The sequence below is a fragment of the Copadichromis virginalis genome, linkage group LG13 (assembly GCF_057382275.1).
Source record: "Copadichromis virginalis isolate Kocher_CV1m ecotype Utaka linkage group LG13, C_Virginalis_male_GT1.1, whole genome shotgun sequence".
Taxonomy (NCBI): Eukaryota; Metazoa; Chordata; class Actinopteri; order Cichliformes; family Cichlidae; genus Copadichromis; species Copadichromis virginalis.
In genome coordinates this window covers 9,925,716-9,948,974 of record NC_140630.1, presented here as the reverse complement: position 1 = coordinate 9,948,974, position 23,259 = coordinate 9,925,716, and the positions used below count along the sequence as shown (strand labels likewise).

General features: G+C 37.9%; 1 protein-coding gene across 2 annotated transcripts in view; it reads right to left on the bottom strand.

Moving 5' to 3' along the window:
* Positions 1–21,971, bottom strand: part of pank1a (pantothenate kinase 1a) — a 32,960-nt gene extending 10,989 nt beyond the window's left edge. The window contains exons 1-5 of one of the 2 annotated variants that reach the window (XM_085477183.1): positions 21,099–21,971; positions 6,399–6,545; positions 3,958–4,163; positions 2,066–2,319; positions 191–367 (exon numbers count right to left, since the gene is read on the bottom strand). In XM_085477183.1, coding sequence (XP_085333309.1) covers positions 191–367; positions 2,066–2,319; positions 3,958–4,163; positions 6,399–6,545; positions 21,099–21,387 — 1,073 coding nt within the window. In that variant the 5' untranslated portion in view covers positions 21,388–21,971. Of the gene's footprint in view, positions 1–190; positions 368–2,065; positions 2,320–3,957; positions 4,164–6,398; positions 6,546–20,404; positions 20,762–21,098 lie in introns of those variants that run through there. The other variant, XM_085477184.1, reaches the window with a different exon arrangement.
* Positions 21,972–23,259: the final 1,288 nt, after the last annotated feature.

Here is a 23,259-nt window from a genome sequence, read left to right as displayed (position 1 = left end):
ATGTGCATCCTGGTCAAAGTTCAGTAATACAAACCAAACACAGCTCTGTTCATTGCATCACACTGTTCTATTTATTGTCTATTTTATAGTATGCATACAAACACTCCTGGGATCAGTCTGTATTTCATTGTACCGCTAAAAAACAAAAACAAGAAGCTTTAAATATAGAAAGAAAAAAAAGAGATGTTACCTGGATGCTACAGCAGAGCCCTGTAGACCAAATCGCTCGTAGTCTCCCCCATAGATATCTTTCACCAGTTTGTCCACATTTGTAGAGTCACCTTTGCTAGCCATTTCCAAAGCCTCCTCAAACGTCTCGCAGCCAGTGAGCAGACAGCAAAGCCCCAGGAATGTACCACCTCCCAGACTGAAGGGTGTAAACAACATAAATTATAGATCAAAGAAAAAGAAGGGAGAAAAATGCTACTGAAGTTTAATGAAGCAATTGAAACGGTGTGAACACTTTAACACTGACAGTACACAAAAAATGTCCATATCAACTCCAACCTTGGAACAAATGTTAAGTCCTAGGCCAACAAAATGTCTCACACATTATGCTTCAACTGTAAAATAAAGCTCATAATACAAATCTTAACACATCTATGGTTTTTATGGCTTTTGGGTGACTTGTCATTTTAGTATTCAAGATTTAGTTTACTATGTTTTTATACTTTTATGTCTTTATTTAAACTCCATATTATTCATTTTATTTTTCTTTGTATCTTTGCATATGCTAGAGAATATTTTTAAACTGGCTATATAAATACATTCGATTAAAATATGCTACAAAATAAACACCTAGTTGGTGCCAGAATAAGTGAGGAGAAACAGAGCCAACATGAGACAGCTGTTTTGAAATAAAATACTTTATACAACATTAATGTATAAAGCCTTTGTGCCTCAACTAGCCCACACTACTCACACCCACAACAAGTGAGTTCTGTTTGATCATGTTTCTCTTCCTGGAACAGTGCAATAGATTCAGATGGAGGCTGTACATGCACACATAAACACTGATGTCACGGTGAGTAGCTGCAATAAGACACACTTGCCATTTACAGAACAAGGAAGTAAAGAATGACCAGAGGTACACTGCGACAACAGCGACTGGCCATAGTTGAAAAAATTTGTTTATAAGGTCAAATATGATTTCACTGTATTACAGAATACTCAGGAGGCTGAGTAAATCCTAATATCATCAAAGGAAAAACTCTTTGTACAACTCATAATGGGTAGAAGTAACTTCAATTTCTTACAAATATTTACAGTTCATTCTATGATCATATCTAGTTCTACAACTTTGTAAGTACTAAGGTACACAAGGTGATAATGAATATGACTGTCGCAACTAAAGCAACTGAGTCTGGCATATCTGCCAGATCTACTAAAGCCATAAAAGTGCCACCTTCACCTTTTGCACATACTCTTGAAAAATACTTCTCATGCAGAACTTCATGTTCAAAGAACACGGATGTAGGGCTTAAGAGGAGTTCACCACAACAACAAACAGCTGTAATCCTTCTGTTGTTTATTAGGTTGGAAATCACTTGGTTGAAACAGCACCTATTTTCTATCACTGGCACTTTTTCTTCCATAAATTTTGCTTCAAACAATGAGTTTATTTCACAGCCGGGTTATAGAAACATTTTTTTAACAAGTTTGTTAATGTGAAGAATAATGTGTATATTCTATTATTGAGTGAAAAATAAAAATAAACACTTGTCTATAGTTTATAGTTTAGTTATAGTTTATCTATATATATAATTTTTTACTTTTCTTAAATTATTATTGGAGCTGAACTCCAATATAGTTTCTCTGTACTTAATTAATACTTCTGTTAATAACTTATTGGTATTGTCTTCTACTGACATGGACTGTTCTACACACCATCACTTGCCTGTGACAGTAGCCACACTGCATCATTAATCTCTTGATCAGTTTTTTTTAATTATCTTAAAACTTATCTAATTTGAATTTTCAAAAATTATATTCTTATTATTATATTCTTCCACTCTGCTTATAAATATTCTGTGTGCACCATTAAAGAGGTTCCCATTCTCCTCACCTGGTACCAGTCACCCGTTTGTAGTTGTTCTCTGAGTACACAGCCAGTATGGAGACTCCTGAGCCAATGTTGACCAGCAACATAGGAAAGGGGTTGTCCAAAGTGCAGGGCTTCTTCACACAGCTCTGGGTGTCTGATGGGTTCTGGAAGTAGTAGCACTCAGGGTGTCCGTTGAAGCCTACCCGATCGACAAACAGCAGACCACGAATCAAGCAGTCTAGCTCGTCCAGCTTAAGCAGCTCCAGGTCAGCCATCTGCTCACAAATGTAGGAGGTTTAAAACATTGATAAGGCACTACTTTATCTGCTAAATTGTTCCTGATTATTTAAAGTAAAACATTCCTTGAAACCCTTGATTTGTCAGTTGTATAGTATTAAAATGACTTTCAAAACCTCACTGAAAATGGTCTTTAAAAATTAAAAAGTTCCTTATCCAAATGCAGACTAGACTATCAACATTCCTATAAAAGTATACAATGTGGATTACTGTAAATTGGCATGATGGTAACGGCGTAAAAATTAAGAAGAAAACTGGTTGCTTGTAGAAAATAGTAGAGCCCAAGAACTATGGGCTATGACTTTTAGAGATAAAGAAAAAAAACATGAGTGTAGACGTGAGACATTAAAATATTTTAAAACACATTGGGGTTGAATTGATGACATTTAGCACAGTTTGTGCAGTGTCAGAGATTTCACTGATCCTGCTGAAGTGCAGACATGGTCAATGAACCTAGGTAAAAAGGTACTGTGAGGGAAGGCAAGAATTTCTGATGAAATTACATTGAAACACGATTCTGTAAACAAATGACCTAGATTTTTTGCACTTTTTGTCCCATTTATTCATCTATTAACCATTTTCTTGATTGTTTATCTAGAGTTTGAATTAACATATCAAAAATGGGCACCAAAGACAAAAAAAAAAAAAAGGCCCCTTCTGAAACCCTATATGCCACAAACTGATATTGACCTCCCTAGAAATGTAAATTCCCTTTGCTTGTTCTGTACAGGTGGTTACTCCTGTGTATTTCCAGCTACTTTTTCACTGCAACTTTTGAATGGATCAGTGAGAGACTAAAAGTCACCTCAATATAAGAAATAATCAAAACCTCAATAAAAGTAGTCACAACTACCAGCAAACTCCTGGAGAGAGACTGCTGAAACTATCAGAATGGACAAAGATGTAGAAAAATGGCATGCATTTTCAATTTCTCTTTGCTATTTGGGCTGATTGGGACCTGATGAATGTAAAAACAAAGAATTACCTGATTTTTTCTTTTTAACCTGATTTTTGTTTCTAAGAAAAATGAGATCCACATAAGAGGGCATTCGTTTTAAATTTTGATAGAACAGTGGCAGTATAATGTCCTCGTAAGTGGATATCAGGCCCTTGTAGAGCAAAATTTAGTATTTTGGTCTTGACAACCAAAAACGTGACGTCCACATATGTGGACGCCAGGTCCTAGGAGGTTAAAAAAAAACCCAAATACTGTAAAATACTAGGACATGACCAAAATGTAATTAACACTTATTGCACTACGCAAAGTATGAATCCTTGCAATAGTGCTGGTTGCTTGCATTGGTTACGTCGTGGGCTGTATAAAGAGTCACTGCACAAAACTCTAAATCTGCCGTTATTTGCAAAGGTTAACCACCGTGAATTAATCTGCATATTTGAATTGACACAGATTTTCAAACATGAAGGATTTGTGTCTCCTCCCAATCTTGCACTGGGGAACTTTAACATGTTAGGCGAATGTGGTAACCACTACACCACATATCTATTTTCAATCAACTAAGTATTTGATTAATCAACTATTCACTGTAATTATGTTACAATGTTTAATCAGTACCACTGATACTGAGATGTTATCTCTGTATATACTGCACACTCACCATTCTGAACTCATTCTCAAACTTGTAAGCCCCGCCTCCAGTGGCACAGAGTGTTGTGTGCAAGCTAGAGAAGTTCTTATCCCGTCCCATCTGAATAAAGCGGGGCATGGCCTGTGTTGGGAAGCGAATGAAGTGCAGGTTTCCTGTCCTGCCGCACATGGTCAGATTCCTCAGCTCCAGGTGAACGTCACGGACACCTGTTTTACCTGAATAAGGAAAGAATAATTTTACCATATGGCATTGCCTCCTGATTTGTGTTATGCTTTTAATTTCGTTTGAACACTCAAGTGACCCAAAAGCTGAATTTGAAGCTGATAACAAAATTCATCTCATAAATTGTAAAACTGTAAAATATATCAGTGAGAGATACCTATATCCATCTGCATTAGGGCTGCCACCAGAGATGGGCAGTAACGCGTTACTTGTAACGCGTTACTGTAATCTGATTACTTTTTTCAAGTAACGAGTAAAGTAAGGGATTACTATTGCAAAATCAGTAATTAGATTACCGTTACTTTCCCGTAGGAACGCTGCGTTACTGCGTTACTAAAACCGTGATTTTTTTGCGAGAATGTCTCATGACAGTGACGTAAGCAAGTGCGACGTTGGTGACAGCAGCTGTGTGCAGATCAACAATGGATAATATATCGAGTGCGGGAGAGAGTATGAGCGTGCAGCGTTTAAAGTGTGGAAGTACTGACCTTACTTTGAGTTTGATTCCATAAAAAGTGACAAAAACATTAGCGTCCATCGTGCGTGGGAAGAAAACTTCTTTTTACAGCGAAAAAAACCCCTAAACTTCCGAGCAAGCACCGAGTAGCTACGACGTGATGGGAAACTCACAGAGACACTTGCGCGGATTCTTCAACTGACCGCAGCACACCTGCACCAGGGTAACCCTCCGCCTACCCTGCTCCTGCTTTACAGGTGAAAATAGAGCAAAAGGACCGCTGAGTCTTTGACTTTATTTATTTTCTGCTGTGTTTTACTTGCATCTGTTTGAAAGAGTGAGTGAAAACACAAAAAATATTTTATTTTATGTGCTGGAATGTGTAGAAAATAGGTTTAAATGTTAAACTAATTTATTCAAGTCAGAGAATGTTGCATATAATTAAATGTTTTGCTTGATGCATAAAGTTAAAAGATTAAAACTGATAAAACAAGTTAAAAAAAGAGACTTTTCCATTTGATTACATTTTGTATGATGGATTATGTAGAAAAAGTAGAATTGGGCTGAAAGATCTATCACTTTATCACCTCTTCAGGTTGTAAATCGTGTTTTTAAAAAGTAACTAAGTAACTAAGTAACTAAGTAATTAATTACTTTTGAAAATAAGTAATCAGTAAAGTAACGGGATTACTTTTTGGGGGGAGTAATCAGTAATTAGTTACTGATTACTTTTTTCAAGTAACTTGACCAACACTGGCTGCCACAAACGATTATTTTGATAGTCGACTAGTCACCGATTATTTTTGCGATTAGTCGACTAATCAGATCATCATCCATTGGACGTAAAACTACAGCTTATTGCACCAGCAGCATCTGCTCTTATATAACTATCATTAGCTTACAGCTTTAAGTGTTTAAGGTCTGTGCTAACTAAAAATAAAGACAAGATAGTTTATTAAATTTTAATGAAATTTGCAGATTGTTTTGGTGAAGTTTAATAAACTCCTTGCTATCTAAAATATAACAGGACACTGGAGTATATTCTGGAGCATCTCACACTTCTGATAATCAGTTGTCTGCTTGACGTTTATTCAGCTGTGTAAAAACTAGAACTTTAATCTCAGACAAACTGATTTACTCAGGAACAAATTAAATACTAAAAAAAAAGCCAAACAATAACATTTTAAGTTATCTAAGTGACTCATATATATTTAACCTGAGTAGCGAAAGACGGCGGTGGGTTTGAAAACGATTTGCGGGGAGTCCGGTGTTCTCACGGCTCTAGTTAGCCTTGCCCCCGGCTCGCTAACGAGCTAGTGGGTAACAGACGTCTCCGAAAACGTTGGAGCGCTTTTGAAAATATGTGGTGTCCTGATAAACTGAGCAGATATTTGAGGTTTACACAGCTACATTCTCGCCTGAAAATATGTTAAACGTTTATTTTGTGACCCAGAAAGAATAATAAGAGTAACATTGTTGGAAACTGCGCTGGGCCGCGCTATGAATTCTGGGACACAGCTGCTTCTTCTTCTTCTTCTTCGGGGTTTAACGGTAGCTGACATCCTTGTACATGCAATGCTGCCATCTTCTGTTTCAGTCCGTTATTACACTCTTAAATCCTGCCACCTATTCCTGCGTCTTTTGTGATCTTACAAAGCTTCAAACGACGCGTCGACTATTAAATCAGTCGTCGACGATTTTGATAGTCGACGTAATCGTGACTAGTCGACAAATCGTGGCAGCCCTAATCTGCATGTGTAAATAGTCATACCATAGGCAACGTTTGAGGTGAGGTAGCGGCGGATTGACTTGAGGTTTTCCACTTCCTCCTGTTCTTCCTCTGCAGTTATATCGACTGGCTCAAAGTACACCAACTTGACCAAAGTTCCACCAATGTCCATACCAAACCAGGGGAAGGCTGGAGAAGGTAATGGAAAAACAAGTAAACTGTTACTTTAAAAAGGAAAACAAGACATGCAGACATTTTTGCATAACATATTGAATTCTGGTTGTTATGCTAATAAAAAATAAATACAGGCCTATTTCCTTTGCAAATGATAAGGACATACCCCTGAACCATGATGTGCTCTAGACCAAAGTTGCATGAAATAAGCACCAGAGACTCAGAGTAATAATCCTTAATAGAAATCTATGGAAGAACTCAATAACGGCAAGGCATTTATCCCCCAATCCCTTTGCCAAAAGCCAATTAAAAGCTAAAGCAGGAAACATATGAGCCAACTGTGTTGCTGCACAGATACATGAATCATAACACACTTTCAACTGTGATGTGACAGGCACATCTGCTCATTATTATCCAAGTCTATGGATATCATAATAAAGGAATGAATAAAGGAAATGAAGCAAATTCCAGTAATTCAATCAATGGAGTTTATTACTAATGTCTCCCCGTTCATTTAGATAGGAGTTGCAAAATAACTGCCCAAAGGCAGTTACGATGTACAAATTGCCAAGACAGTAATCTTGCTTCCAGGATGGTTTTAGTAGGAACTAGAGATGGCACGATACCACTTTTTTATGTCCGATACCGATACCGATATCATAAATTTGGATATCTGCCGATACCGATATGAATCCGATATAGTGTTTTTTAATCAACAAAACTGTTTTTTAAATATCTTGCTGCATTTTGTATAAGTTCATACTCAAGTTTAAAACAACAACTACACTAAAGCTATTCTGTTATACCTGTATGCAAAAAAAAATATTTCATAGTTCAGCAATACTGATCAATCTAATAAACTTAAACCTACACCATCCTCCCTATTCTGGTATTTTAAAGAGTACTTAGCATATATATTAAGCAACCTAACTAATAGGGTTCCAACTCCCAGCAACAATAAAAATAAATAAATAAAAAATAGGGAACCACCCCTCACGCTCCACCTCATGATGCTTAATCGACGTAATCAACCTTAATTTGATACAGTGTGAAAAAAAAATGCACAGAAATCAATTTTTTTTCAAGAAATATTAAATAGATTCAACATCTTTCTTCAACAAAATTGCAGACTGCACAGATGGTACCTTCCCAAAGGAAAAAGTACTATAGCTTACTAGGGTATATATATTAGACTTAATAGTTACTATATACAGTAATTGACTTCTATTCATTTAACATCAAATTAAAACTTTGGGTGTCAGATAATTATTCATTAAAAGCTAGACATTTTAAATGAGAATAAGAAAGAAAAGTATGTCTTTGTGCCCCCTTTTCCCTGTTCATGCCCTATCGGCCCCCCTGGCTAAACTTTGCTAGATCCGCCCCTGCACAGTTACCAGCGTCAGCTACGTAGAAAAAGATCCTGGAGTAGAAAGTAATATTAAATACATTCTAACAATAGCTGATCAAGCTTAAACGTGCTGCTGTTGTTCAGCCGCTGGTTTCCTCTTTCTGGTGCAAAGTGGGCCAAAAGCAAACTAGAGTCACGGACTCGCGACAGAAAAGCCGATCAGCTGATCGTTAAGCAGTTTCATGATTGAAGTAGCAGCAAGAAGAGGCAGTCGTTTGTTAAGCTTAACGCAGGAATGCTTTACAAACATTCAGAGATGGACTTACACACTTGCTTTACTTCTCTCGGGATAACTTTATCGGAGATGAAATGCCGGGTTGCTAGCGAAGCTCCACATGCTATCCAGACCACCGACAGGTCCCGCATGCCACAGCCGCTCTATCACGTGATGCATACTGCTCCAACGTGCTAACGTTCTGAGGTGAGTTACGGGGTGTTGCAAGTTTTGTGAGGTGCTTTCGTGATATTTAATGGATCGGATTACATTTTTTATTTTTCTCCGATATCCGATCCAGTAATTTAGGTCAGTATCGGACCGATACCGATACGTAATATCGGATCGGTCCATCTCTAGTAGGAACACTGTACATCGAATGCTGCAAAAAAACAACAACACTCGAGCAAGGGGAAACAATCTGGACTTGATATTTTCGGGTAGAACACTGAGTTCAGCACAAAAAAATGAAAATCTTCCAGCACCACTGGCTAGGAAAAAAAGCTACCACAGCACAACAAGATTGCCATAGAAACAGTTACCACTCCCCATCATCTCCTGTTCGCTCGGTATCTCATACACTGTTCAGCCTCCTATTTTCTCTTTCCCTTAGCTTCTCCTCTCCTCTCCACCTCTCAGCCTTTATCACAGTCTCATACACACCATCCATCTTCCTTTCTCGACCTTTCCCACTTCCTCCCCTCCTCCATCTCCATCAGCATTCTCTCATTTGGAGTTTCTTGCCTTTCACCACACATTTTTCCCTTTTGTCCTTTCAGCTTTTTATTTTAGTGAACACCATCTTCTTCCAGCTTCATTCTCTTCCACTCCTCCTTATAGCTTTCCCTTGTATCTCATCTGTCAGTCACTTTAATTAAATTAACATTTACATGGCCAGGATGACATAAGTGATACTGCAGGATGTTTTTAATTCACCACAAAGCAACGGATATTTGCCTCCAAAAACAATACATCAAATTGTATTCTTATTGATTTTTCTCAAGACATACAAAATGTATTTCTATTTTTAGAAGCTAACTGCATTGGCACTTCAGCAAAGAGAAAAGTTCTGGTTGAAATTTTGGTAAGAATGGTTTGATAACAAAATGAGGTTACACAGAGCTAAATGAGAGGAAAAACACTCGGCATACCTCAAGTTTAGTTTTAAGGTTTTGCTGCGCTGTAGAGAGGCAAGACAAATATGAAAAGGAAGGTTTCGCACATGACATTTAATACTGGCTGTATCATTTAGTGTGTAGTTGGGTACAATGGAAACCATGTGCTAGTGTTCAAGACAACCATGCTCACTTAAACTGTGTTGCTGTGGAAGGCAGCATTGAACAAAAGAATGTGTTGAAGCCAACCATTTAGTACATAACTGGTAAACAGCACACTGAGACAATATATAATGTCTTTCACATGTAAACAAAATCCTACAGAAACACAGATGATAAACAAATGAAGCATGCTTCTATAACCCCTCGGCTGATCAGTTTATTATGGGACCCAAACACTGACACTTGTGATGTGTCCTTACTTTATACATCAGCTTGATTTCCATTCTGAGCAATATATATTTCCCTGTAAATATAGAATAAGCAATTCAAGACTCCAGGCGTATAAACTTGGATTTGGTTCACTGAATACTGTTAGATGCTAAGAACACATTTTATTTTAAACCTTCAATGAGAGTAAATGTTGATCAGTAAGCTTCTCTACTGAAGCAGCTACCTCTGAATAGAAGTTCAGCATATGATTAATCACTTAACTGTAAAAAGAGTGTGTCCCTGCAGTCATCAGTTTCCGATCAATTTCAAAAACTCTCAATAATAACACAAAGAATAAATAGTAAATACAACATTCATAAATAATTCATTAATTAACTGTTTCAAATCCAAGTAAATCAGACTTAGAACATTGATATATTTGACTCTTTACCTTCATGACAGTAGTAGTTAAACACTGAACTAATTTACCACCATTTGGACTTAAAAAGGTCAGCACGTGACTGTTCACTGCCCTCTCTGCGCCTTTACTGTGGCCCTTGCATGATGATCAAAGTGACTATTTCACAACTGACCAGTGAAGGGAACAGACTGAATGTCTGGCTTACTGAGGCAAAGTCCACTTTCAGCTAAGCTGAGGATTCCACTTCAGAGGATGATCACTTGTAAACACATACTTTATGATTTGTTAGCAATTAGTGTTAGCAACACAAGCATATGCACATGTGACCCTTGATCTAATGTTTATGGTAAATTATGTCAAACTGACATACTATACAGACAAAAGTATTGGGCCAAATATCTTAATCTTTGAATTCCGGTGTTTTAAATCCACAGGTTTTATACACAGGTGTATAAAATTAGGCACCTAACAACGTAGTCTGCCTTTAAAAATGTGAAAGAATGTGTCGTTCTAAAGAGCTCACTGAATTCGAGTGTGGTACTGTAACAGGATGCCAAGATTGCAAAAACTAAGTTTGCTGCATGTCCTCCCTTGTAAAAATTCCACAATCAACTGTAAGTGGTATTATTGCAAAGTGCTAGGGTTTAGGAACCACAGCAACTCAGCCACAAAATGGCAGACCATAAAGACTTACAGAACAGGGTTGCTGTGAGCTGAGGATCTTAGTGTGTAAAAGTCACGAGTGCTCTGCTGACTCAATAACTACAGGGTTCCAAACCACCCTCTCAGAGTAAACATCAGCACAAAAACTGTGCACCAAGACTTCGTGGAATGGTTTTGGCCAAGCAGATCCTGTAGGGGGATGTGTCCTTATACGATACTGTTTACGGTTTGTCAGAAAAGTGAATGCGCAACAGTAACTTCAGTATTAATCTCTTTAGTATAACATCTCACTTTTGATGAAACTACGTCACAGTCTCCACTTTTACACCTACTAAAATCTACTTTCTTTTGAACACATAAAGGATAGGCTTTGTAAATGATATACCACTAATATTGCTTTTAATGTCAGCAAACTGTCATAACCAAAGGTTACTCAGGTTTCACATTATTTTTAATATCTATAAAATGATTTGCACAGAACAATGTAAACTCGTGCAATACTTTTACACCTTTGTCTATTGAAAACTGAGCTAACTAATAGGAACCAAAACCAACTCTATGACTTTTAGCCCTGTTAAGGTTATCTGTTGATAACCCAACGCTACACCTGCTCCAACTCCACTACAGTGGCTAATGCCTTTCAGTCACCCACCACATTGTCTAGTGCACTTTTTTGCCACTGTGCCCTCTTACCCAGTGACCTTCTCTCATGTCTGTAAATAAGAACTGGCAGACATTGATTTTCCAATGCCTGCTGTGGAAATCTCACCTGCTAGATTTTTAACTCAAACATCCCTCTTGTTGAGTGTGACACTAATGATTCTTAGATTCATTACTATCATTTTATCCTGCCAAACAAAGAGAATTTTTTTTCCTTTTTCTGGTTTTTTAATAAAGGAAATACATGCTTATAATAGAGACAGCAGCTCTCACCACTGAGATCAAGATTAATGGTTTAAAAGAGAAAGTAAAATTGCACAAGTATTATGGATTGTTACTAGCATTTCTGCCTTCCACCTTCAAAGAAATGAACCCACTCTGACAAAATGAAAGGCAACACTGCAAGCAAAAGGAACAAAAGCCAGCCAGCCAGGGTAGATGACAGGGTCTGTCTCAAGTGACAGTCATGTTTTTCTCCATAATCCCAGCCAAAAAACAAACTCACAAGCAGTACATGACATTATTCAAATTCAGAATTTAAATTTATACAAACAAACATATTTATTTAACATTACACTGTAAAAATCATGAATTCCTCCCTGAGATAAACATAAATAATCTAAGGATTTTAATTTTATCAATTTTGAGCTGCTTGGAGACTCTAACTATGTTAACATCACTGCTGTGACTTTTTAATGATCTGTGTGAAAACTACAAACTTCTTGTTTCCCTTTTTAGGGTTTTATGTTGTCATTGTGGAAATTCTTTAAACTACATTTAAGCCACAATAATAATGTTAGTAAGGAAGATGTCAGTTATGGTTCAGATGGTACAGCAGAGTGTCCACTAATTGCAAGCTTGGTGTTTCAAGCTCCAGCCCCTTCTGCTGATGTCATATGTCCGGAACCTGAAGCACTGAAATTGCTTGGCCCATTACATGGGCAGCCAAGTATCAGGCACAGCGCCTGCAACACTGGTGTTTGCCTTGAACAAGAGGCAAAAATCACAAATACATTGTAAGAGAAAACTGTAACCCTGTTTTGAAGCCTGTTGGCGATAATGTACAAAATGTAATGCCAAAATGCAATAATTGAAAATGACTTTGTCATTAAGACAAGATATTAAATGTTGAAAATGAGAAGTTGTGGCTTCCATTTGATTGATACTGCATTGCATTTATTTAACAAAACTAACTATTTGGGAACTGATTTGACCAATTTTTTTTCTTAATAAAGGATATGAGCTGCTCAGCAGTTCAGTTATACTTTTTATTTTGTAATGCTTTCAATAAGTGACAGGTCTACATTTCCAGTCGCAGTCTTTTATGAAAGATCCATGCTGTTGTATTACATGGAGAATTTAGTGTGGCATTATTCTTCTAAATAAGCCCTTTCTTGAAGAAGACACTGTTCCATAAAATATTTACATATTGTTCAGCATTAATGAAGCCTTCACAAATGTGCAAATTATCCGTACTATATGACGCCTCATTCAGTCAGAAGTACTAGCTTTTCAACTTCAAGCTGATCACAAGTAGGAAAGGTCCCTCTACCCCTGGCCCAAAAAACACAGCATCCATGATTTTTTTTTTTAAAAAGCAAAAAATAAATAAATCCCTTTTTAATTTGACAGACCACCCGGACAGTTTCCATACCACCTCAGTCTATCATAAATGTACTCAATCTTAGAGAGGATAAAAATTAAAAAATTAAGCTTTACAGTTCTTCTGAGGTTGTGTCTAAAAGTGGGCTTTTAGGGCTTAGTGGACAGGGGAAAACGAGGAAAGAGCAACAAAGGGACCTCTTTGGATTTCAATGAGGGATGCTACATTTTATTCAACAAGGCCACTACATCAATGGGAAACAGAACTAATAGAGCACAGGTAGTCATCAATCACCATCAATTTTGTGTGTGGAAATCAGAGGCTAAAAAGACTGTAAATCCAAATTTTGGGGACAATAGATAGCAGAGATTAAAGTTGTTAGTAAATGCAGCACTGAGCAGCTCCTTCAGTGGGAGACTGCGGCACCCACGGTGTGGGACGGAGAGATTTCGCAGGTCTTTCCTCCCCACTGCTGTCAGACTCCACAACAAAGACTTTAACTGAACAAACACACACATCCACACATGTGCAATAACACTAAGTGCAATAATCTTTTCTGGCATCGTTGTATTTTTACTCAGTTGTATATAGTATTCGTATTCTATTTTTATCTTATTGTATATTTTTATTCTATTTTATTCTACTGTATATAGTATATTATTTTATTCTATTCTGTACTGTATTTATTCTTATTGTATTCTAATTTTTGCTTCATAACTTTTGCACTGTCCACTTCCTGCTGTGACAAAACAAATTTCCCACGTGTGGGACTAATAAAGGTTATCTTATCTTATCTTATCTTATTAAGGTTTGTAAAGCCCCTCTTGTTTTACCATTTCTCTTTGTTACTTTTGTGTTCTTTCAGTAACCTTTTGCACTGCCTATTTGACTTGGACTTCTTAAAAGAAGAGACCTGGTATGTCTTCAGGAACTTTGTAACTAAATAAAGCATAAATAAAAAATAAAGAATATCAAAGAGATATGAAGTTAACTAAACGCAAAAAATACTGTTTATACAAATGCTCCCTTCTGCCAGCTTGGCACAATAGGTCAAGACAGACTACCACCAACTTTTTCTAACATGTTAACATTGGCTGTGTTGGGACAAAGTTTCCACTTCATGAAAAATGCATTTCCTGACTGATATGTCACCGTTTTGTCCTGAGGGTGTCTTTATCTCCAACTTGCGAGGATGCTTTCCTGGGAGAGATGTTATTAGCAAATAGGGCTGGGCCATATCATACCTTTCACGGTAATACCGGTATAATGTTGGGCAACGATAAGAAAATGAAATCCCGCGATAGAATATGGGTAAAACGCGCATGCACAGTGCCTTTGTTTTCATACGCACATGGCGGAAAAAGCATGGCGGTGACCGAGAATGAGAAGGGCGAAAGCGGAACGTTGAATGAAACACACGAATCAGAATTGGTTTGTAAAAATGCTGCAACTTCAGTGGTGTGGCACTGGTTTGGCTTTCGTCCGTCAGATACACAACAAAGCACTATTTTTGGTAGAGCATGCTAGCGGGCCGTCGTTATTGCAGTGTTTTTTGGAAAATACGGCACACTTAAAAGCAATCCTTTGATTTTTTCTGAAACTCGACAGAGCCCCTTATAATCCGGTGTGCCTTATGTATGAATTCTGGTTGTGTTTACTGACCTCGAAACGATTTTATGTGGTACACGGCACTCAAAAATCTGTCAAATATTTTAGTACGACTTTGCTAAGCTACGAACCCGCACCACTTGATGGATTGTCGGAGCATTACGGCTACCGTAGGCAGGCCAATTTCCACTGGAAATGCCTTTTGGTTAAACTTTCAGCAAGGAATTTGCATTTGCACTGTTAAATTTTTATATAACTTTAATGCACATAAAAAACAGCTGCTTGTTTAAGTTGTGGAGTTGTAAAGTATTTTGTCTAGTGTCAATTATATCATCAGTTATATAGTTATCGCAACTTTTCAAATGTATATCGTGATAAATATTTTTGGTCATATCGCCCTGCTCTATTAGCAAATATGAATATATAGCCTAGTCATTTGAGAACTTTTTTTGTTATTGTTGAATTTCATGGACATGCCTGTGATAGACTGGCAGTCTGTCCAGGTTGTACCCTGCCCCCTCACACTATGATAGATGAGATAGGCTCCAGCACCACCAGAACCCTGAATTTGATAAGTTGAAGAAAATGGATGGTTGAGTGGATGGATTTCATTACATACTGAAACTTGATTCACTGCAAGGCAAATAGGAAAACTACTGTTAGCTGTTTCCATCACTCTTTTACTATTATGTAGAAAGTTATTTAAGGTAGCGCTGGGCGATATGACCCAAAATTCATATCTCGATATTTTTTAGCTGGATGGCGATATAAGATATATATCTCGATATTTTTTTTAAGCCATAAAGTAAGAACAAAAAGAGAGTTCTTAGTCAAAGCTATGTCCCAGATGTCACACAGGCACTTTTATTAACATACAGCACAGATGTACATGAAAAATTACTCAAAATTAAATTATGAGCATTCATTAAATAATAATGCTCCATAAATAAAAGAAAACAAGGTTGTTTTTGTGCTAAACAAAGAGCTCACAATTGTGCAGTCAAAATGTAAACTAAAAGACGCTGAGCGTAATAACAAAGACAGACAGATTTCACAGCTGCTCTGTTCCCAAGTTTTACTGTGTGACTGATAGCCTGGAGTTTGAAATCCGCTTCATAACCACGTCTCTTACAGGTGCCATTTATGGTCCTTATACACACACAATACGGTAATATTACGTTGATGCACAGTACGTATCACTCCGCGAAGCTCCTCGGTAGCCGTAATGCGCCGACAATCTATCAAGCGGTGCAGCTCCGTAGCTTACCAAAGTCGTACTCAAACATTTTTGACAGATTGCTGAGCGCCGTGTACCACATAAAATCGGTTCGCGGCCATCAAGCACAACCAGAATTCATACATAAGGTGCACTATCAACTTTTGAGAGAATGAAAGGATTTTAGGGTTAGCGCTGTTAGCGCTGTTAGCTCGTTAGCATGTTTAGCTCGTTAGCACGTTGACGCCGTCCAGCCCCACGCATGGGGCGATGCGCAGTAACTCGTTAACGGAGATTTGCCGTGTCCGTCTTGTCGCTGCCTGCACGTGAAGCGATGGGGGAGGAGGGGGAGTTGTCTTCAGTGAAGGTGAGGCGGAGTAACGTTGCGTAGAGACAAAAGTGGACGAAAGAGAGGCAAACTTGCGGCTCCACAACTATAATTATAACGTAACATAGACTATATCGATACAAAGGACATTGTCACATCTTATATCTCGTATAAAAATATATCGATATGTTTTAAAAACTCGATATATCGCCCAGCTCTAATTTAAGGTATCCAAAGCATTTAAATCTCTCTACGAGTTGCTCTTTAGCAATTTCAGTGTCATCAAAAAAACAAGTAGTCAGGAACACCTGACTTATTCAAGGCTTCAAAGAGCATACAGAGCCATATAACACAAACACACTTTGCCCACCAAAGAGCAAGGTTGGGGCATGAAGACTGATTTGTGTAGATGTAGGTAAAAGGTCCTTGGCCTAACAAACACCAATATTGCACTGCATGTCCCCATGACATACACAGATTTCATACACAGATTTCACATACACACACACTAACATACATATAACATTTCTCATTGCTTCACCTTTAAGCTCAGGTTTCAAAGAAGGGTTTGGTGTTTGTATGTGTGTGGAAGCAAATTGTGTAAAAAGAAGAGGGAATGACACAAAAGTATTGCTTTTGCCCTGCATGACAAAAATGAGTGAGAGAGACTAAAAAGGTACACTATTGCATACCCTAGACAATATATTTACTGTTAGTAATGACAGGGCATTACTTCAGGTCACAGATTACATCTTTTTTCATTTAAAAGATTTTAACACGTTACAATGCTAACCAGAGGTTGCCTTTTTTATATTCTGGGATGATGTAAACAGCCGTACGACGATAATAAGGATGTTTTGTTCTGGATATTCTAAAGTCTTAAGATTAAGAGTTTCACCATTATCTTCATCTCTTTTTGCATCCACTTTACTTTTACTATTACCTATTACCTACATATTATTATAGTTACAATTAGAGAAGTACCGCCATCACCTTCACTGTTACTGCTAACACTTAATTACATCCATCATTTCTCACACTTGAACTTTACTTAGATGTGTATTTTTATATCCAATACAACAACACAATCAATTTATTACTGAGAAATCTTTGTCATTATTTGAAGCATCATCTGCTGTTACCACATAGTCTGGTCCGTCTGGTTTCATGTTTCCTCATGGGCAGGCTGGCCTTGAGTCTGTCTTACCTCAATAAACAAAAGCCTGAGTATTTTTTTGTTATGTTCTCAACAAAAATGTATGTTAAAAATCTCATGGTTGACCACCAAATTTTTTTAAATAAAAGAAAAATCCTGGATTTAAATCTCAAGTATTCCCTTGTTCCAGATTCTGTACTGTAAGTATCAATTTGTGATATCACAGGAAATTACTTTTTTCATTGCAGACTATTCTTTGAGCAATTTATTTTGTATACCACAAATATAAAATACACACACACACACACACACCCTGGAAACAACTTATTTCTATTTTAAACCAGCTGCAGACCACTTTCTACCTGTATGTTGTTGATGGAGGCAGTGTACAAATTATGTGGTACAACCGGTCTGTGGGCTACTCTTCCTTGAGCTGTTGCTGGTGTCAGCCAGCTAAAGAGAAGAGTAAAGTAATAGCATAAAAGAGCTGAAGTGAGGCCAAGTGTGTCCACTGCAGCCACTGTGTGTAATTTTCATACCTAATGTTTTTTATATTATATCTCTTTTTTTCCCCTCACTTGTCCCATTCCTGTCAAACACCATTCTCTATTCTGGAACACTTGTCAACCAATCCGCTTTCAACCACTGCACAACATCATCAAAAACCAGCAATTTGCAGTTGGGATTTTGGGGGACTGCATGGGAGCAAGTTTTCATTGGGTGAAAACCCCTTCAAGTGCGCTGGGACAATGGGGACATATATAGGCAAATAGCACTTTTCTACTCTTTAGAAATGGAAATCAGAAGACTTGTAGGACTCCACATAGTTTCAGCGTGGAGGAGAAGTTTCAGTCTGGAAAAGAAGTTTTGGTTGGTTTTTGGGTTTCATAGGTCAAGCACTTCCCGTCATCTGAATTTACATTATCTCTGAAACACCTTCCCAAATTTCCTAAACGTTTACTGAAACTCGTCATCATGTCTTAGTCACAATCCATTAAATAAGGCAATAGTAGAACACTGACTGAACCTGTGGCACACCTGGATGAACCTGTATCTCTTTATCACTGCAACTATGTTACTAAATTATGCTCAGGTTGAACAGGCTGACTCAAATGAGATTGAAACTGGGTATGACACTGTTACTTTTTCTGTCTGTCTGTTTGTTTCTGACATTAAATGAAAAAGTCACAACCTGAATATATCCAAAAACTATCAAGGGTTTCACTTGTGAGAATGCTTTTGAGACACTTCTATATATAAGATATATATGTTTTCTGTTACTAAAGTGGCAAAAATAAAATAAAAATGACAATTAGTACACCCTTAATTAAGGGACATACACACAAATGCCAAAACAGTTTCAGGAAAACTTTGGTATGAGATCCTCACACTAATTTAACTAAGCTTAAAACATATTAAATTCAATTTTATTGAATTGCCAATTCACAATAAAAGTCACCTCAAGGTGCTTTACAGTGTAAACCCTACAATAATACAGAGGAAACCCCCAACAATCAGATGGCCTTCTGAGTAAGCACTTGGTGACAGTGGGAAAGAAAACCTCACTTTTAATAGAAAGAATTCTCCAGTAGAACTGGGCTTAGGGAGGGACAACTATCTGCCACACCTGGTTGGGGTGAGAGCGACAGTGCACTTCAGTAATGGATGTAATTACTGTATATTTGTACTGTATTGAAACATTGTCTTCAACTTATATAACTTATACAAATACCTGTTTTGAACAAACAGGATAAAATCGTATGTGCTGGTTTAAAACTAAAAGGTCAAATTGAAACATTAACTAATATAAAACTGTGAAGACAAGTTTCTGCTTTGTTGTTAACTGCATGTGCTAACTGCTGCCAAGTTGCTTTTGGTGCAAATAAAGGGTACTACAGGCAGTGTTACCCGAAAGTAACCCCAACCTTAAACCACTTCAAAAATCACACCCCCGAGGGAAACACATTCCAGGTTCAGCCCTCACTGAAGAAAAGCTTAGAAAGTTATCCGTTTGACAGAATGGCTGGCCTGCATCCAAGGATAACTCAACCATTAAGCAGAGCAGCTCTGACCGGACATTTCAAAGTTTACAGATGAAATAGTCCTTAATGTTGTAATCCGGGCTAATTCTGGTGTAGGTTCTTCTTTCCAGTGGCACCACTTCTCTTATGACTTATGCACCAGTTATCACAGAAAACCAGATCAAGATGTGAAATATAAAAAGTATGTTATATTATTCTACAGTAACATTTTATCATGGTCATTTTCAGAATTTCTGATTAGTTTTTCTCATATCACTCACAGATACAAACCTCAATACATACTATACATCTGCAGGGGTACATCTAACCAAAAGAAGTTATTCTGTCTTATCTTTTTGAACTTGATTTTTCATCCTACAGAATAACAACTGATAATATTTATTCTCTGATAAGTCGTTCAAACAGATTGCAATGTCATTCTATAATAATAAAAACTTTTTTATGGGTTGATTTCTGTCCATCAGTGAGTAAAGTGTAGCAGTACTATAAAAATATTGTGACAAAGTAACAATGAAAGAACTTTAAATATCAGAGCATAATTAAATATATTTCAATACTCACATCACTTTTTAAAAAGATTGCAATGCATTAGAACAACATGTAACAGTTTTCTTAGTAAGCAAACAAAACCAAGCACTTATTAAAAATATGTGTACATATAGTGTATTTGAGATCTCATAAGGGAGGAGATTAATATAGAACAAGCTTGTAACAGGTTAAAGTGACAAAAAATCCACTGAAAACCAAGAATTATGTCATCAGCCTTTGTCTCTCCCAAATAGTCTCTAACAGACTCACCATGCTTACTTATAAACAAAGGCATTCAAAAGTCCATGTGGTCACTCCGCAAGCATCTCCACAGAGCAGTAACGAGATTTACCATGACAGCCACACTCAGCCATAACAAACCCAGTGGCTTTCACTGAATGCTTAAGTATGGCTGGGAATCAGCTGTGCACGACAGCATTACTGACTGCTATGTCCATGTAATTAAGAGTAATTCTACATATATTGTAATGCCTAGATATCCTCAGTACCAACAAATAAAATTAAACTAAAACTTACCAGGCTTCTTCTCATTTATGAGTTTCATAATGGTGTAATATATCGTCTCACGGTGTGAACAAAATAATAATAACAACTGAAAAACGTTAAAAACTGTATCTCCGCAGAAAGTCTTCAGTCCCGGAGATCAGAAAATACTTAGCTCGTTGAATAAAACGAGACTTTCACACATTCTCTGTTAAAACTTCCAACTTTACCCGGATGAACCTACTCCCATCATCAGAACATACTCGGTAAATAATGGGGCGGGACTGCTGCTCATTCGCCCTGACTCTTGTAGACAAGAGTCCAGTGCTTATTGGCTGCGGTAAACCAGGCCCACTTATCAGGAGCTTTTTCACCACCGGAAACCGACCAATCACAGCGTTCCAAATGCAACCTGAGGGTTCATTAAAAACAAAAGGGGGTCTCCCTGGCGACGGCAGGGCTTGAAGATTGGACAGAACAGTTCGAAACGCATTCTGATCGGACACCAGTATGATCTGAAGCAGATAACACAGTTATAAAAATTATTAATCGTTAACAATGAGGCAGAACTCGTGCTGAGTGACAGCGTTTCCATTCCTGTCATTGCAACACTGCACGATTGTGCAAACACCGGCCGGTTGGTATTGCATTTACCCGGCTCATGTTTGGCACAAATGACAGCAGATACAGAAAAATCATGTCAGAACGAAAAAAAAAATCAACTTACGGGGTCTGTGTTTTCGCACCGACTCGGTCCTCCTCCGTAGTCTGCACCTCTTGGCCGGGGACCCGCTGCACTCTGCATCATCCCCGCGGTGCAGATGATGCATGTTTTCAAAAGTGCCGCTGCCGCTGGGTACGGTGCTTGAGCCGAATGCATTGCTGCTGCTGCTGCAACAGCTGCCGTTAGTGGCCACCATGACATGACTGTGAAAAACCTTCTGGCTCTGCCCATTGTTAACATGAAAGGGTCCCGAAGCTCCTTTCTTATCCATCATTGACTTGGCTTTATCCATGGCAGCAGCTACCCTAGCCGAACGTAGCTTAGCATCTGTGAGGGAAACAAAACGTAAGAGCCCCAGCCGCTAGCAGTGTCTATCCCGGCTACTTTAGCTTAGCCAGCTAATACTAGCCCGTCTTCCAACGTAATGAGGCAGTCTAGCGACCAGCTAGCGTCTAAATATAACGTATTTTAATCTAAAGTATGTGGCTAAATTGTGTCGTATATTTTACTATAATGTCCGTAAAAACAAAACTGCGAACAGCTGCTAAAATACAGTGTTTCCCTTGAGGTCACTCGCGGTCATTTCCCTAAACTGAGATCCTGGCAGGCAGCAGCAGCCGGCGCGCGCGTGTGTGTCGGTGGACTGCTACGTCACATCAGCTCCTCCAGTCAAGGCCTGAACCTGTTCACCTCCTCTAACCGGTTTCCTCTGCTTTTTGCAGGAGATGCACCGCAATTCTTCGCTTTAACACAGAGACATGCAAGAATGGACTCATTCCCCGTCGCCTTCGATGCAACAATGAACTGCGGCCGCTCCCTGCTGGTTTACTCTTCACTAAAGTCTACAGTACCACTCCGTGCAGCGGTGGGCGCTTTATTTATAAGCGTCGCCGTTGGCCGTCATCCTCATTCCCCGTAGTCCTCTCCACGCGTGATGCGCGCACAAAGCTGCCAGTCAATGTATCAGTCATGAAAATGAACCGTAGTGACCCTGAAGTTGCATGCAAAAAAACGCACATCCAACTGAAAAATCTGTCTTTTGAGCAGTGTTTTTTGTTTGTTTATTTGTTTGTTTATTTTTTGCCGCAGAATAATTTAAAATCAGTATCTGATATTTTTTATTATTATGCCCCTCTTATAATCCATTTCCTACAAACTTTATTTAAAAAAATAATCTATAATAAATAGCCAGAAAAAATCATTTACGTAAGACATTGGGGCAAAGAGAAAACAATGGACAGAACATTATATAATGAGCACGGTTCAGATAAGATACAAAGGTCAAACAGCAATATCAGCTTGAAAAAAGAAACTACAGACTAGAGCAACTAATACGGACGGCAAACCAGAAAGACGGTTTGTAAAGGTCTTAAAAGAAATGCATAAAATATCCCATTACAGACACATCACCACAAACTGATATCATTACGTGATAAATACAATGAAAGGTTTAAAATACATAAATAAAATATGCTACAATTGGACTCCCTATAATTTTAGAAGCCATACACAGAGCATTTAGAACAGTCTCAGTCACGTGTATATATTGATACAAGTTATAGCAGTCCCTCTTTCACTCTTTGAAATACTATAGTTACACTATAATTGAGACCACCATGCCACAATAAACAAGCATATCTCAAAATTCCCATTATGTGGCCAGCTAGTTTAAGATAAAGCCAAACTATCTTACCCTCCCAAATTGATGGAGTCTTGTACTGCTGCCATCTTCTGGTTAAATGGTGCTTTGGTTATACTGAGCTTACAATGATTAATTAAAACGAAACAAATTATAATAACCAAAAAGAAGAAAACTAACGCCAAAAATACAAACTAACGTAAAATTACACATTTGTAAACAACAAAAGCAAAAATAAAATGAGCAAACCCACTGTTGAAACTACAAGTGACATAATGTAACATGGACTGATATGGACCAAAAACAAAAGGAAACAAACAAAAAAACACCATATACCATGCAGTAACTGTTAGGTATATTATTTTACTGGCTGCACCATATTGTTGTAGTATAGGTTTAAAAGACATCCGGGTAACCAAGACTTGGTAGGAATCCGGTCAACCTTATATAAAAATCTCTTAACAGGGTTGAGTTCAGTCATTACCCAGCCAATTAGTTGAAGCTCACTATGCCTTAAGGCTCTTC